Here is a 14,914-nt window from a genome sequence, read left to right as displayed (position 1 = left end):
AAAAACAACCTAAAACAGCACCTTCATGTTGGTGACCGTGACCATCAGCAAGGCTGCTACTCTTCTGATCAGTGGATTATGGATACCTGCAATAGCAGCAGTTTTACACTTACCTCTGTCATGCAAAGTACTTTTTTCCTTATGCAATAAGGATACTTCTTGACCAAGGGCCTTCTTCTGCCTCTCCAGTTCATTGCGTAGCACCAGGATCTTCAGCTGTAAACATTCACTCTCCTTTTTCTGTTGGAAGAAAAGCACATTTTAAACAATAAAGCAGCTTTTCTGCACACAAACAGTTCCATAAAAGGGGTGATAGGAGAGAAGGGAAAAAATAAGACAAGACAAGTGTCTGCCAGAGTTCATAGATTACCACAGGCCTTAAGCATTTTGCTGCTTTGGAAGGAGAGAAACTCAGCTGTGTCCTCCTCTGGGATGCATCTCCTCTGCTCTGATTGTGGAAAGCTGCTCATGGAAAAGGACCTAGGGGTCCTGATTAATGGACCTGAACAAGAGTTTGCACCCAGGCAGCCAAGAAGTCAACAGCATCCTGGCCTCTATCAGCACCAGTGTGGCAGCAGGGCCACAGAAGGGACCTTAAAGATCATCTAGCTCCAGCCCAGAATCTACCTCACAGCAATAAAGTAACTTCACATCCCATGTTTGCCTGTTCCTGGACAAGGCACCAGCCTCATGTCAGGACAAATATAATGAAGTCATAGAATCATAGAATGGTTTGGGCTGTAAAGGACCTTGAGATCATTCAGTTCCAACCCTCTGCCATGGCCAGGGACACCTCACACCAGACTATGTCACCCAAGGCTCTGTCCAACCTGGCCTTGAACACTGCCAGGGATGGAGCATTCACAACTTCCCTGGGCAACCCATTCCAGTGCCTCACCACCTTCACAGTAAAGAACTTCTTCCTTAGATCCAATCTAAACTTCCCCTATGTCAGTTTGAACCCATCACCCCTTGTCCTATCAGTCCAGTCCCTAATGAAGAGTCCCCCCCCAGCATCCTTGTAGCCCCCTTCAGACACTGGAAGCTGCTCTGAGGTCTCCACACAGCTTCTCTTCTCCAGGCTCAACAGCCCCAACTCTCTCAGCCTGTCTCCATACAGGAGCTGCTCCAGTCCCTGCCCATCCTTGTGGCCTCCTCTGTACTTGTTCCAACAGCACCATGTCTGTTTTATGCTAAGGACACCAGAACTGCACACATTCACTTTGAGCCCCTCTTGTTCCATCACCTCACTGCTTGCACCTGAGCTCAACCTTTGTGGGCAGAAAGCAGGAACTCATGCCAATGCATGCTTTTGGAGAGGGGAAGAGAACAGGCAAAACAAACTGTCAAAAGCTATTGTGAGATCTAATACAATTCCTGCTTAAAATGAATGTGTCACTTGAGTGACAGCTTCTGCAGGAACTGCGTTCACCCAAAGGGAGCAGGGTGCAAGAAGATACTGGCAATAGACTCACCTCCCTCTAAATCCACCACAGGTTCCTGTCAAGATTTATCTAAATCATTCCAAGTTTGGTTCTCCTGATCAACCTCTCCTGTGCGCTGTGCTGTATTTAGGCTTTTACAGTTTCAAAGCAGTTATAGAAAATAAAGGTAGAAATAGGATAAACAGTTTATTAACAGACACAAATCTCAAATCCATTCCATTCTGCTTCTCTGAGGAGTTCCCATTTGAAACGACAGGTTTAAAGATAGACTGTCAAGTGTGAAGAAAAACAAGCTTATGGTCAAAACACCAGCCAGATGCTAGAGCAAGCCCGTAGAATAAGGTTTTAAACACCCAAACTCACCAGTTCATTGCTTGTAGATGTACATCTCAGCTTCTCTTCAATCTCCCTTCCTATTTTCTGAACAGTTACCTGAGTCTGTTTAATTGCACACTGGGCTCTGTGAAGCCTGTGAGGAAAAGAGAAGATAGGGCTGAAGTACAGGTTCCCCAACACATGATGAATGCATCAGCTGCCTTAAACCCAGCAGCAGTAACGTGAATGCAATGTCAGCTTCCAGTTAGAAATGAAGCATTAGAGGAGGAATCATCACATGAAGGAGTAGCCAAAGCAAACCAGCAAGTGCCTAAATACGATCAACCACCAAATCTCCTTTTCATTTGTTAAATACAATAGAAGCTGATAAGCAAAGCTGTAGGTGACAGAGCAGATAATCATGACATGAAATCTCTGTAATCAAGTTCTAACACTGTTAACATCAAGACACAACAGTTACCATGGGCACTGTTATATAGCCCAGCTTTAAAAAGTGCAAATATCCTTTAGATAACACAGAGCTGCCCAGGCCAAGAGTGCAAAATAGCCTTTAGTATCTCCCTATATCCTATGGACCCTTCTGCAACAGAAATGTGGTTTTCTGAGTTGAACTATGCTTGAAGAGTGAAAGATGAGGACTGTTTCTGATCTAACCCTGACTTTAGGGTGAAAAGGAAACAGACTGTTTGCCTTATGAGGAAAAAGAAACCAGGCAGAGGAAAGCAGTGGCAAAACACAGTCTAAGAGAGGCATTAAAGGCATTAATATGGAGCAGAAATTAATGTATTCACTAAATAAAATGAGAGTTGGTCTGCAGACAATGTCTTTTAAGGCATGTACACCCAGGCTTACTCCTCCCAGTCACAGTTTTCACTATTAATGGCTTCTCCTTTTATAAGGATCCTCTTCAGACAACCTTGCTGCTGGGATAAGAACATAACTAAGGTCTAATGAGAACAGCAAAACCCCAAACAGGTATCCTACCACATGGTATCAGTGCTTTGCCAGGCTGATGCAATGCAAAGGCCAAGGTTGTTTCAGTGACCATCACCATTCACTCAAAATTAACCCCTCTTCATGGGAATGCTTAATTCTATTAAAGTAAGGTCACACATTTGCTGTGAGCCAAGGACCAAAGCACGAGAGCGCACAGAAGAGGATACACAGCTCCTTCCTTCTACACTCTTTAATCTCTTCCAGATTTATAAGGATTATTATTCAAAGGTTTTGGCTAATGGTTTTTAATGGTATGTATGCAGCCTAATCAGGCTACATGCTTCAAATATGAGTAACCACAAAGCACTACTACTTCTCACAGCATCTCCCCTCAGCATACCAACTTAATGGCACACATTACATCTTGGTTCATTCAGTATGAGGACAGCGGCTCAGCAAGCTAATACACAGCAAAGAGATGATACAAGGGCAACAGGGAACAAACAGTGTTAGTAACATTCATAGAGTCATGGATTGGGTCGGAAGGGAGCTTAAAGCTCATCCAGTTCCAACCCCTGCCACGGCCAGGGACCCCTTCCACTGGAGCAGCTTGCTCCAAGCCCCTGTGTCCAACCTGGCCTTGAACACTGCCAGGGATGGGGCAGCCACAGCTTCTCTGGGCAAATATAAGGGACAAACATCAATTCAGACTGACTCCTCAAACCAGTACATAGTTTAGAATACTTCAGTTAATCTGTAAATAAAGGTCTATTCCTAACCTACACAGGCTGCTACACAAAATAATTCAGTAATCAAGCCTGGGTTTAATAAGAAATTATTTTCTTTTTAAGCCAAACATCGATCGTGCAACATAAAGAACAAAACCATCCAGTTAAACTTGGCTGCCTTGATGCCAACTAACACCATTTACACACAAGACAAAGAACTTACTGATACTGGTTGACTCAATCCCAGTACATTTACTGTTATTCCAAGAACTTTAAAGTGCTAACAGTAAGATTATGACTACATCCAAAGTTAAAACTTCCAAGATTAAAACTTTTAGGGATTCATGTCACAAAACCAGCAGCTATCAACAAGAATCCCCTTTTCCAGACAGAAAGGTCCCTACATGGAAATCTTTGGTTATTCAACAACAGGAATGCAAACTAAGTGACGGGAACATCAGCAAAAGGGGAATGGCTTTAACCTGCCCGAGGGGAGACTGAGCTGAGCTCTTAGGCAGAAGCTCTTCCCTGTGAGGGTGCTGAGGCGCTGGCACAGGGTGCCCAGAGAAGCTGTGGCTGCCCCATCCCTGGCAGTGCTCAAGGCCAGGTTGGACACAGGGGCTTGGAGCAAGCTGCTCTAGTGGAAGGGGTCCCTGCCATCGTTTCTGCATGCACAAGACAGTGTAGTGGAGGCAGTTATGATTGTACCCATGAATGGAGATCAAGTTGAGGCCATAAATCTACATTAAAATATATATGTAGTGAATGGAGAGAAATTTCATTGCTAATTGACCACAGATTTTTCCCATTTCTAGTCTGAATGCAAGTCCAGCACTACAGCCTAAAGCTGGCACAACGTGTGCTTTGAATATAATCTGGATTGCCCAGCGAGGTTGTGAATGCTCCATCCCTGGCAGTGTTCAAGGCCAGGTTGGACAGAGCCTTGGGTGCCATGGTTCAGTGTGAGGTGTCCCTGCCCATGGCAGGGGGGGTTGGAACTGGATGATCTTAAGGTCCTTTCCAACCCAAACCATTCTGTGATTCTATGGATTGCTTTAGTACTTGACAACAATTAGCCAGCTGATGGCATAACCAATGTGCTATCAGCCAATGCAGGATTCTTCCTACATTGTTCAAGAGGGCTATTATTTCTTATTAAAATTAGCACTTCCATAGCACTTCAAGAACTAATTCAGGGCTTTAAGAGGCCACTGGCTTGCTTCCAGACTTCCTTCAGCGGTCAGGAAAGCCAAACCAGTGAGAGCAGAGCCTCAAGCCTTCTTCAAGGGATAGCTTAGCCAACAGTGTCGTCACCCTGGGTCAGCAGGCTGCTCTGGTGGCTCTGCAGCAGCTCACAGCCATTGTCAGCCAGCACCAGAGGTAACATGCACATTAAGTGGGACAGATTTACTGCTGCTGGGGGCCCCCAAGAGCTGCTGTGCAATGGTCCAACCTCAGGTGAGTTTGCTGCTGCCTGGGAAAGAACTGGAAAGCAAAGCAGGCATTAACATTCCTTACAACTCTCAGAGACTGGAGGTAGAGATGCATGAAGCTGCTGTTCTACTTTCATTCTCCTATTACCTTCTTTTCTGAGGTGGGGAGATTAAGAGGAAACAAGATATTCTCCCTTCCTTTGGAAGTTTAAGGGGATAGATACAAACCCATTATAGTACTGCAAGGCAAGACCAACAAAGGTTGCATCCCTACTTGATGTAGGAAGACCCAGTAGGTAAAGCTTTAGCATCTCTCCACATGCTAGATCCCAAGTAGCTGAAATTTGGGCTATTTGGGGTAATTCTTCAAGGCTTTTTAAGTTTGACAGAACTATCTCCTTCCCCCACTAAAAAAAAAACTACTTCCTACCTTGGCTATAAGATTTAAAGCAATTCTAGTATATGATGCTCTGCCAATCAATTCAACCTGGGTACTGACTTGGAAGGGAAAAAGAACTTGCCATGCTTTGGACTTCCTCACCACTAATACAGGATTTCTTTGCAATACCAGCCGTGTCTTGTTTGCAAGAAGGAGCAGGCTTCCTGACTTCCCAAGCTTCCACAATGCAGTGGTCCAACACAACTTGACTTTACAACTGGGGAATGGGCTGTAACAACACATTTGCTCTCTGTCAGCTCTGCAGTGTTCGAAGGTTCAGCTGAAGCACTTTCCTTTAGGAAACATGCTGTATCCTGCAACTGAGATATCCCTCTTGGCCATGAATTAGTCCAGTGATTTACTAGTTTATACAGCAAGTTCATTCCTGGCTGCAGTCCTTATAAACCTGAAAGCTGGATGTAGTGACAGTTGTGCCTATTAAGCTAACATATGCTTAGATTTACATTAATGAAAGACTCTCAGCTTTATTGGACATTTGATACAGGATTTTGTAGTTCTATCACACACTCCAAATAGCTCTTTGCTGCTATCAGACACATCTGGATCGCTCATGGACACAACTTTAAGCCATAAATACATCCATTAATTACAGCAGCCCCATACTCCAGCTACTTCTCACAAGAGAAATAACCTCCTATGCTTATAGTTGCCAGAACAACCTTAGTTTACAATGAGCCTAAATTTAAACTGAGAATTACTACCAGGGATTTAGAAGAGAGAACAGAATACTTCTGGCAATAAGTAAGATGTAGGATCCTAGAAGGAAAATACTCAAACCTATTATTAAATAAGTAATCCAAGACTTTCCTATTAAATATAAAAAATGGAACGTACATTACTTTGTATCAGCCCAGCAATGAGATTATGGTCAGTGCCAGCCAGCTATAACATACTTCAGACACAGCCCTTTAAACCATCATCTGCTACATCTGCTTTCCCACAAGAACAAGTTGAAGCTCCTGATCTTCCACTCCCTCTCCCAATTTCCTCAGCAACCCATAGCTCCAACTTGTTAAAAGGTGAGAGAAGACAGTAGGGAGTAAGAGGAGAAGAAAATGCAAGTCTGACTTGTTCATTTATGGCATTAAAGCTCTATGAGAGCCAGTGCTGTGAGAAACTCAAGACAGTGCCGCCGGAGCACAGGCACATCATCCTTCCACACAGGTTTGAGTCTTACATGTGTAAGGCTCCAATGAAGCTTTTGGAGAATCAAATCCATGTGGACACCTCAGCAGTGGATGCTTTGAGCTAAGTGTAAATGGAGAAGGAAAGGACCAAACACGTCTGGCAGGCTGGGAGCAAGGGAGGTCCTGGCCTCCAGCATGAGGAGCTACCTAGTAGATAGATCACCTTCAATACATAGAGGGCAGGAATGGAAGAGGAGTCTTCATAGAATCACAGAATAGTTTGGGTTGGAAAGGACCTTAAGATCATCCAGTTCCAACTCCCCTGCCATGGCCAGGGATACCTCGCACTAAACCATGGCACCCAAGGCTTCGTCCAACCTGGCCTTGAACACTGCCAGGGATGGAGCATTCACAACCTCCCTGGGCAACCCATTCCAGTGCCTCACCACCCTAACAGGAAAGGATTTCCTCCTTATATCCAATCTAAACTTCCCCTGAAACTTCCTTCATGTGAAGAACAAACCATGTTTTGCAGAAATGAAGTCACAAAACCTGAGCTGTCTCTAACCCTCTTATTCCAAGTCACAGACTGGACTCCAGTGCTGGGCTGAGTTTACGGCTTGACTTTTTTACCCAAAGAACAGATGTATTTGTGGCAAATAACAAAAGGAAGCTGCTTTTTGTTCTTGATATTGGTGCTTATCAGTTTGCAATAAGTCAGGTCAACAATCACATTCAAGACAGTCTACACAGTACAAAGGTAAGTTACATGCAAATCCAATTCCCAAAGGGCATAAACATGTGAGCATTTAGGACAAGAGGAAATGGCCTCAAGCTGCACCAGGGCAGGTTTAGATGGAGCTGAGGAACAATTCCTGCCCCAGAGGGTGCTCAGGCATTGGAACAGGCTGCCCAGGGCAGGGCTGCAGGCACCGGCCCTGCAAGTGTTCACACCCTGTGGAGAGGAGGCCTCAGTGCCATGGGGCAGTGGTGGCCTTGGCAGTGCTGGGATGAAGGTTGGACTGGGTGAGCTTAAAGGGCTTTTCCAACCTGGTTGGTTCTATGACTTCTAATCTCATTGAACATCACTTCATTGATACAGTCTTTCACGCACCAGCACAAATAAAGCAGCAGAATAAAGCTGCTTATGAAGTTCTGCACAGCTCTGTGCCATTCCTCTTTTAAACAGAGCTCTGAACCCAGATTTGATCAAGAGCTAGCAACGTCCCTATCATGCTTAGGCTAAGGATCTGCCACCATAAAGGTGTTTCATTCCATAGGCTCTACTGGGAAAGCTGAAGATAAATGCAGCAGCTAACTGTATGTTAACTGCTAACCCTGCAGTTAACATACAAACCCCCCACCTCTCTCCCATGCTTCATGGACTGTTTCAACTTGCTGTGACCCATGTCATTCCCTTCTACAGATCTGGGCAAAAGTCAGCCTTGTAAACCGACTCTTGTGGTGACTGATTAGCCTCAGTTTCCATAGAGCTTTGCACCACACAAGTGAAAGGCCTGGGAACAGATTTGTCCATAATGTCTGATTCCACACATAAATATCCCTAAGGAACCCCTTCAGAAAATTCACATCCCAGTTTCCATCCCAGGAAGACACCACCCCACGATTCCAACCCCCATGCTTTTTAGGCCAAGAGAGATGACACTTGTTGTAGTGCTCATCCATGAGAGTGCTGCTTATTGAAGCATACAGAGGCACTCAAGAGGTCCCATTACAGTCTGTGTTTATTTGTGTTGGCTTCAGGCCACCTGGGGTTTCATGTCCCAAGCCAAGGGGATGCCTGCCCTGTCTTGGCTGCTTACACAGTACGAGGAGCCAAGTCTTCCAGGTGGAAATGCTTCCTAGCTTAGAAACATCCAGGCTGGCCACTGCAGGAAAACAATCACAGTTATCACTAGCAAAGGGGAGTTTTTAGCAGAGGAACATACTGATTTAAAAGCACAAGTCAGGCTAAGAGGAATCCTACTGCCCCTTCCAGGCTCCTGCTGGGAGAGGGTGGTGGCAGCAACAGGATTAAAGTCTGAAGGTCTGCAGTTTGAGAGCCAGCAATTTGACTGCTAACATACAGGAAAACAAAGAGCAAGGCCCTTCAAGAGCATCAAAGGTGATAACCTCCTGCCACACACAAGTGCCATCTTCACAGCATGTGGCACTCTTCCTACTGCATGAACATCTATAACTACAGTGTTTAGAAAGAAGTTGGTGGCATTTGTAAGTCGGGAACCTTTGTGAGGAAAGGACAAAAAAGGGAAAAGCTATAAATGAAAGACTCCGCAGTGCATATTTTGACGTAGAAATTAAACTAAGCTTTCCTACCTCCTTTTATCTCTATGCAAGTACCAGCAGGCTGAAAGGAATAGGGTAGAGAAGAGCCACACTATTTCCATGCAGTCAGAGCTGCAGAGGCTGGACAATGAATCCCACCCACTGCACAGCCTCACTTCCTTCATGGAGATGAGGATGAAAACAGAAGAAATTCAGTGAAGCTCAAGTCAGAATAGATTGGCATGACTCACCTATGGGTTTATCATCATAGGATCCCAGACTGGTTTGGGTTGAAGGGACCTTAAAGCTCATCAAGATCCAGTCCCTGCCACGGGCAGGGACACCTTCCACTGGAGCAGCTTGCTCCAAGCCCGTGTCCAACCTGGCCTTGAACGCTGCCAGGGATGGGGCAGATGCTGTACAACCTGAACAGTCAGGGAACAGCTGAGAGCATCTTCTCTTCCTGCACCAGCACTGCACACAGTGCTTCACGTGGGGTCTCAGAAGAGCAGAGGGGCAGGATCACCTCCTCCAACCTGCTGGTCATGCTCCTTTTGATGCAGCCCAGGATACAACCAAAATGCTTTCAATCTGCACTTAGTGGCTGGCTAAAAAGCACAAGCATGCCATCCATGCTGCTGAAGAAATGGTTAAGCCACAGACAATGCAGTTTTGGACTGGAGAGAGAAAAACATAGGAAACAAACCTTCAAAGGGGCATGTTTCACTAATTCTTAGAGCACTTTCTGTCTGCAAGCAGAACTGGGGAGGATTTGAGGCACTCACATATATAGAAGCATAAAAACTAATAGCAGGCCAATTGTTCTGTCACAATACCATAAGGATCTGATGCAGACTACAAGATAATCGTTTTTAGATTTAGGAACCAAAGCAGAATCCTAACATATAGGATTTTAAGGTCTTCTTTTAGCAATTGCCAGCACACCCCACCTTCCCAACACCACTTCAGACTGAAACGTCTATTTTTCACTATTTAAAGAAAAGAGAGAAAACTCAGAGAATCCTAAATATAAACCTATTCCCATTAGTGCTGCAAACGTGCTGAGAGTGTGATTATGGAGACATGTCCAGAACATGACCTCAGATGAATCTGGCCCATCCTGAGTGTGATGTGAAAGGTGAAACACGTTACTCTCGAACCTATTACCACCAGCAACATAATATTTAGAATGCCTTTAAGTGACCTCTCCTCAGGAAATCTGACAAGATGGCCAAGGGACAAAACCTCAACCTTTCAGCTTCCCAATGGGGGGGGGCTCATTTTTGTTAGCTAGCCCTTTTTAAAACAAAAGGCTGGGAGAACGTTTGTCATTTCTATATGGCATGAACAACTGCTTAACAGCACTACATTTCATACAGTCATAGAATGGTTTGGGTTGGAAAGGACCATAAGGCCATCCAGTTCCAACCCCTGCCACGGCCAGGGACCCCTTCCACTAGAGCAGCTTGCTCCAAGCCCCTGTGTCCAACCTGGCCTTCAACGCTGCCAGGGATGGGGCAGCCACAGCTTCTCTGGGCACGCTGTGCCAGCACCTCAGCACCTCACAGTAAAGAACTTTTGCCTCAGATCCAACCTGACCTTCCCCTGTTTCAGTTTGAACCCATCACCCCTTGTCCTATCACTCCAGTCCCTGATGAAGAGTCCCTCTCCAGCATCCATGCAGCCCCCTTCAGACACTGGAAGCTGCTCTGAGGTCTCCACACAGCTTCTCTTCCCCAGGCTCAACAGCCCCAATGTTCTCAGCCTGTCTTCATCTGCCTGAGATGCCCCTGCCCCAAAACAAGAAGGTTCACGAGCTGCAGAGGTGCTGAGAACTCTCCTTGTGTAAAGCTCAGCTCTCTGGGTACTTAAACTTCTCCTCCTGCTTAATGAACTTGTAAATCTGAGTCATTAAGCATCTGAGCACACAGGCACGACTTTTATCCAACACTCAAACCATTTTCTACTGTTCACACGCTCTGGCATTCCTAACTAATTTCTTTAAATCAACAGAATTTGAGCCAAGCACGTGCTTTTCATTAAGGCCTATTCACAAGCTTCATGAGTTTGAGCTATTCACTTCTTCTGAGAAGTAAAAACAAAAATTCAATCATTTCTTCCCCCCAAAACAGGTTTGATGGATAGGCTGACCACAGAAGTTCTCATTTTATACTTTTTCAGGAGGTGAGGGTCGAGGTAAAACCTTCTCTCTCAGTTGCTCATCTCACACAAGGATGATGCCCCATCCCTGGCAGTGTTCAAGGCCAGGCTGGACACAGAGGCTTGAAGCAAGCTGCTCTAGTAGAAGGTGTCCCTGCCCATGGCAGGGGTTGGAGCTGGATAAGCTTTAAGGTCCCTTCCAACACAAACCATTCTATGATTTCCACACTGTTCAGCTGATCCCACCTGGCAGAATGACACCATCAGAATAACTGGGATACAGACACCATCATCACTAGGATTTGCTTCCTGGTTTTAGGGAGTTTAAGCAAAACCGGGACAAAGCTGTTCTTCATATCCACATGTCCCATGGAAGCATTAGGAAACCACACGTGCAGCTTGTGAATTTTTACTACAGACAAGCATCATATCATGATAAAGTCTTCAAAACGTGGGATTTATGTGACCAGATGCAAGCACAGACACCTCCCTGTTCTCTTTACAGCCAACGGACAGAAGCAGGCAGACAGATTCATTTCCTCCCCAAGTACATGTCCTGTCAAATGAATCACAACTCAAATTATGCCCATCTCTCTCTTCAGGTTGCAAATGGAACATAGTCACACAAAAACCATCATTGGAAAGAGTTCATGGGCTCATTACTCAAGACTGGACTTGAGCTGGAGAGGTGGGAACCAACATGCTTGGTAGGAGCAAAGGGACCTGAGAAGAAGAGACTAGAGATTGCTTTAAAAGAAATAAACACTATCACCAGTGGTTTAAGGTTGATGTCGAAGGTAAGCAGCAGTAGAGAAAGTGTACCTGTAAAATAGCAGAGCTAATGTGGGAGGGAATAGAACCATAGAATGGTCTGGGTTGGAAAGGACCTTAAGATCATCCAGTTCCAACCCCTGCCACGGGCAGGGACCCCTTCCACTAGAGCAGCTTGCTCCAAGCCCCTGTGTCCAACCTGCCCTTGAACACTGCCAGGGATGGGGCAGCCACAGCTTCTCTGGGCACCCTGTGCCAGCGCCTCAGCACCCTCACAGGGAAGAGCTTCTTCCTTATATCCAACCTGAACTTCCCCTGTTTAAGTTTGGACCTACAGAAATCCATAGAAAGGATTCTAGACTTTGCCTCAGCTCCTGAAGAGCTTTCTTAGCTAAGAAGGAAACAGGCGAAAAGAGCACCTAGAAACGGTCACAGCTGATAACTGCTAACTTCTGATGGAAGTAGACAATGCAAGATGTACTCCTATAGGATATGTCAAATCCACTGAGGCATAATCAGCAGCAGGCCTGGTGGTGAGGCCTGGATAAAAACCTGTTCCTTTTAGGACAAAGCAAAAAGAGAATGTCTCAGCTCAGAGGCAGGGCTGAACAAGAGCTACACCCAACAGCACACCTAGGAACTATAAAGAGATGATGTCTGGGCTCTCAAGAACCTTCCCAAGACCAAACAAAGTGCTCAGCTTCAGTATTGAGGTTTCAAAACAGCATCCAGCAAGGGGAGCTTTAGCAAAGCTGACATCTTCGTTTCTTGTTAGCTTTATGATAGACACTTTCAGAAGGACCACAGTTCAGATTAGACACGGTTAGACAGGCTCAGACAGGCTCAAGCTGGTCAAGTCATGATGTAATAGCGAGTGAGAGTGTGCTTCATCCTACAAAGAAATGCAAAGGAAATGTGGGAAACCCACAAAAACGCATCAATAAAGCACTCAGGATGACCAGCACACATTCTATTCTATTTAACAAAGATAATGTTAGGTAGTAGAAGAGTTCTCTTTAACAGACTGTGCCAGAGCACAACCAGAAGTTTATAACGCACCCCCAGGCTGTTTTGCACTAAAAGTGCAGGAGACAGACATTTAGAATGCAGCTTTTGGTTCAAACCTGCTTTACACAACCAAGAAACAGCACATTTAAGTTTTAAGAGAGCTTATAAAACACGGACTTCTTGAATAAGCAACATAAGAGTTAACGTCTCCTAGAGTTAAGGTCTTCACTTCACAAGCAACAGTGACACCTACTGTTAACACTACCAAAGGCATTCAACTTTCATTACAACTGATAAAAACACAAATGTATTTCTCCAATGACTTTTGAAAGCATATTAAACACTTCCTTCTCGAGGGTTTCCTTTCTAGCACATCTATTGCTATTACTGCAGAACTGAAGTTATCAACCTGTCTTAAAATCATAGAATAGTTTGGGTTGGAAATGACCTTAAGCTCATCCAGTTCCAACCCCCTGCCATGGGCAGGGACACCTCACACTAAACCATGGCACCCAAGGCTCTGTCCAACCTGGCCTTGAACACTGCCAGGGATGGAGCATTCACAACCTCCCTGGGCAACCCATTCCAGTGCCTCAGCACCCTCACAGGAAAGAACTTCTTCCTTATATCTAATCTAAACTTCCCCTGTTTCAGTTTGAACCCTTCACCCCTTGTCCTATCACTGCAGTCCCTGATGAAGAGTCCCTCTCCAGCATCCCTGTAGCCCCTTCAGACACTGGAAGCTGCTCTGAGGTCTCCACAAAGCTTCTCTTCTCCAGGCTCAACAGCCCCAACTTTCTCAGCCTGGCTCCATACAGGAGCTGCTCCAGCCCCTGCTCATCCTCATGGCCTCCTCTGGACTTGTTCCAACAGCTCCATGTCCTTTTTATGTTGAGGACACCAGAACTGCACACAATGCTCCAGGTGAGGTCTCACAAGAGCAGAGCAGAGGGGCAGGATCACCTCCTTCGCCCTGCTGGTCACGCTCCTTTTGATGCAGCCCAGGATACGGTTGCTTTCTGGGCTGCAAGCGCACACTGAAGCCGGCTCATGTTCATTTTCTCATCGACCAACACCCCCAAGTCCTTCCCTGCAGGGCTTGTTAAATGCCTTTTGAACTCCTCAAAATCCATCTACTGACAAGTGTTTAAAACCTCTATTTTTCCACACATAATGTTCTTGATCTATTATCATTAAAGCAGATCTGAAAAAGGACCTTTTATTTACCTTTATGCCAGTGTTTTGCAGGTTTCACCACCTGACCTAAACAACCACCTAAAACTGCAGTCACCATCCCCGTTTTATACCATAAAAGTGTTGGAGTAACTGGATCCTGACTTTGGGCAGTGCCTATTTTCTGGATTATAAAGCAGAAAAAAGGCAAATTCAATTCAAATTAGACATTTAAAAAGACACAAACCACACACATTCAGGTGTGTAGCTGCTTTGTTCCAACTACAGCATCATTCTACCAAGTTAAGTTTGGGCAAGTTGCTTCCCCCCTGCCCCTAGTTCTAATTGAGTTAAGTTTTAATGTTGTTGAGGAGAACAGAGTGGGGCTGTTGTGGTTTAACCCCAGGTGGTAACTAAGTACCAGGCAGCCGCTCACACACACAACCCCACAGTGAGATAGGGAGGAGACATGGGGGAAATGTAAAATCCATGGGTTGAGATAAGAACAGTTTAATAATTAAAATAAGATATAATAATAATATTAGTAGTAGTAATAATAATAATAAATAATAATAAAGGGAAAAAACAAAAGGAAGAACTAAAGAAACACAAGTGATGCACAATACAATTGCTCAGCACCTGCTAACAGATACCCAGTGATCAGCTACCTCCAGCCAACTCCCCCAGTTTCTATCCTGGGCATGACGTGCTGTGGTATGGAATACCCCTTTGGTTAGTTTGGGTCTGGGGTCCTGTCTCTGCTCCCTCCCAGCTTCTTGTGCTCCTCCTCACTGGCAGAGCACGGGAGAATGAAGAGTCCTTGATCAGGGTAAGTGCTACTGAGCAACAACAAAACCATGGGTGTGTTATCAGCATTGCTCTCATCCAAAAATCAAAACCACAGCACTGCACCAGCTACTAGGAAGAAAACTAACTCTATCCCAGTTGAAACCAGGACAAGGGCTTTTCCACAAAAGCCCTCCAACAAGAAGCTCCATGATCTTGACTTCCACAGCCAGCTCCAGGTCAGTGCACTAAAGCATCCACATGG

At 45.3% G+C, this 14,914-nt stretch overlaps 1 protein-coding gene across 4 annotated transcripts in view; it reads right to left on the bottom strand.

Moving 5' to 3' along the window:
* UVRAG (UV radiation resistance associated) overlaps window positions 1-14,914 on the bottom strand; it is an 89,388-nt gene that overhangs the window by 51,197 nt on the left and 23,277 nt on the right. For all 4 annotated transcript variants that reach the window (XR_008972068.1, XM_057408502.1, XM_057408501.1 and 1 more), the window contains 2 exons: window positions 1,809-1,914; window positions 114-240 (listed from right to left, as the gene is read on the bottom strand). Coding sequence is in view for 3 of the 4 variants with exons in the window: in XM_057408502.1 (XP_057264485.1) it covers window positions 114-240; window positions 1,809-1,914 (233 nt within the window). In the remaining variant the exon portion in view is untranslated. The remainder of the gene's footprint in view (window positions 1-113; window positions 241-1,808; window positions 1,915-14,914) is intronic.

Source organism: Pezoporus wallicus, unplaced genomic scaffold (genome assembly GCF_028554395.1).
Source record: "Pezoporus wallicus isolate ANWC-B61680 ecotype Strahan unplaced genomic scaffold, APGP_CSIRO_Pwel_v1 contig_7461, whole genome shotgun sequence".
Classification (NCBI taxonomy): domain Eukaryota; kingdom Metazoa; phylum Chordata; class Aves; order Psittaciformes; family Psittacidae; genus Pezoporus; species Pezoporus wallicus.
Note: the sequence above shows the minus strand (reverse complement) of the source record. Positions and strands in the feature narration are given on the sequence as shown.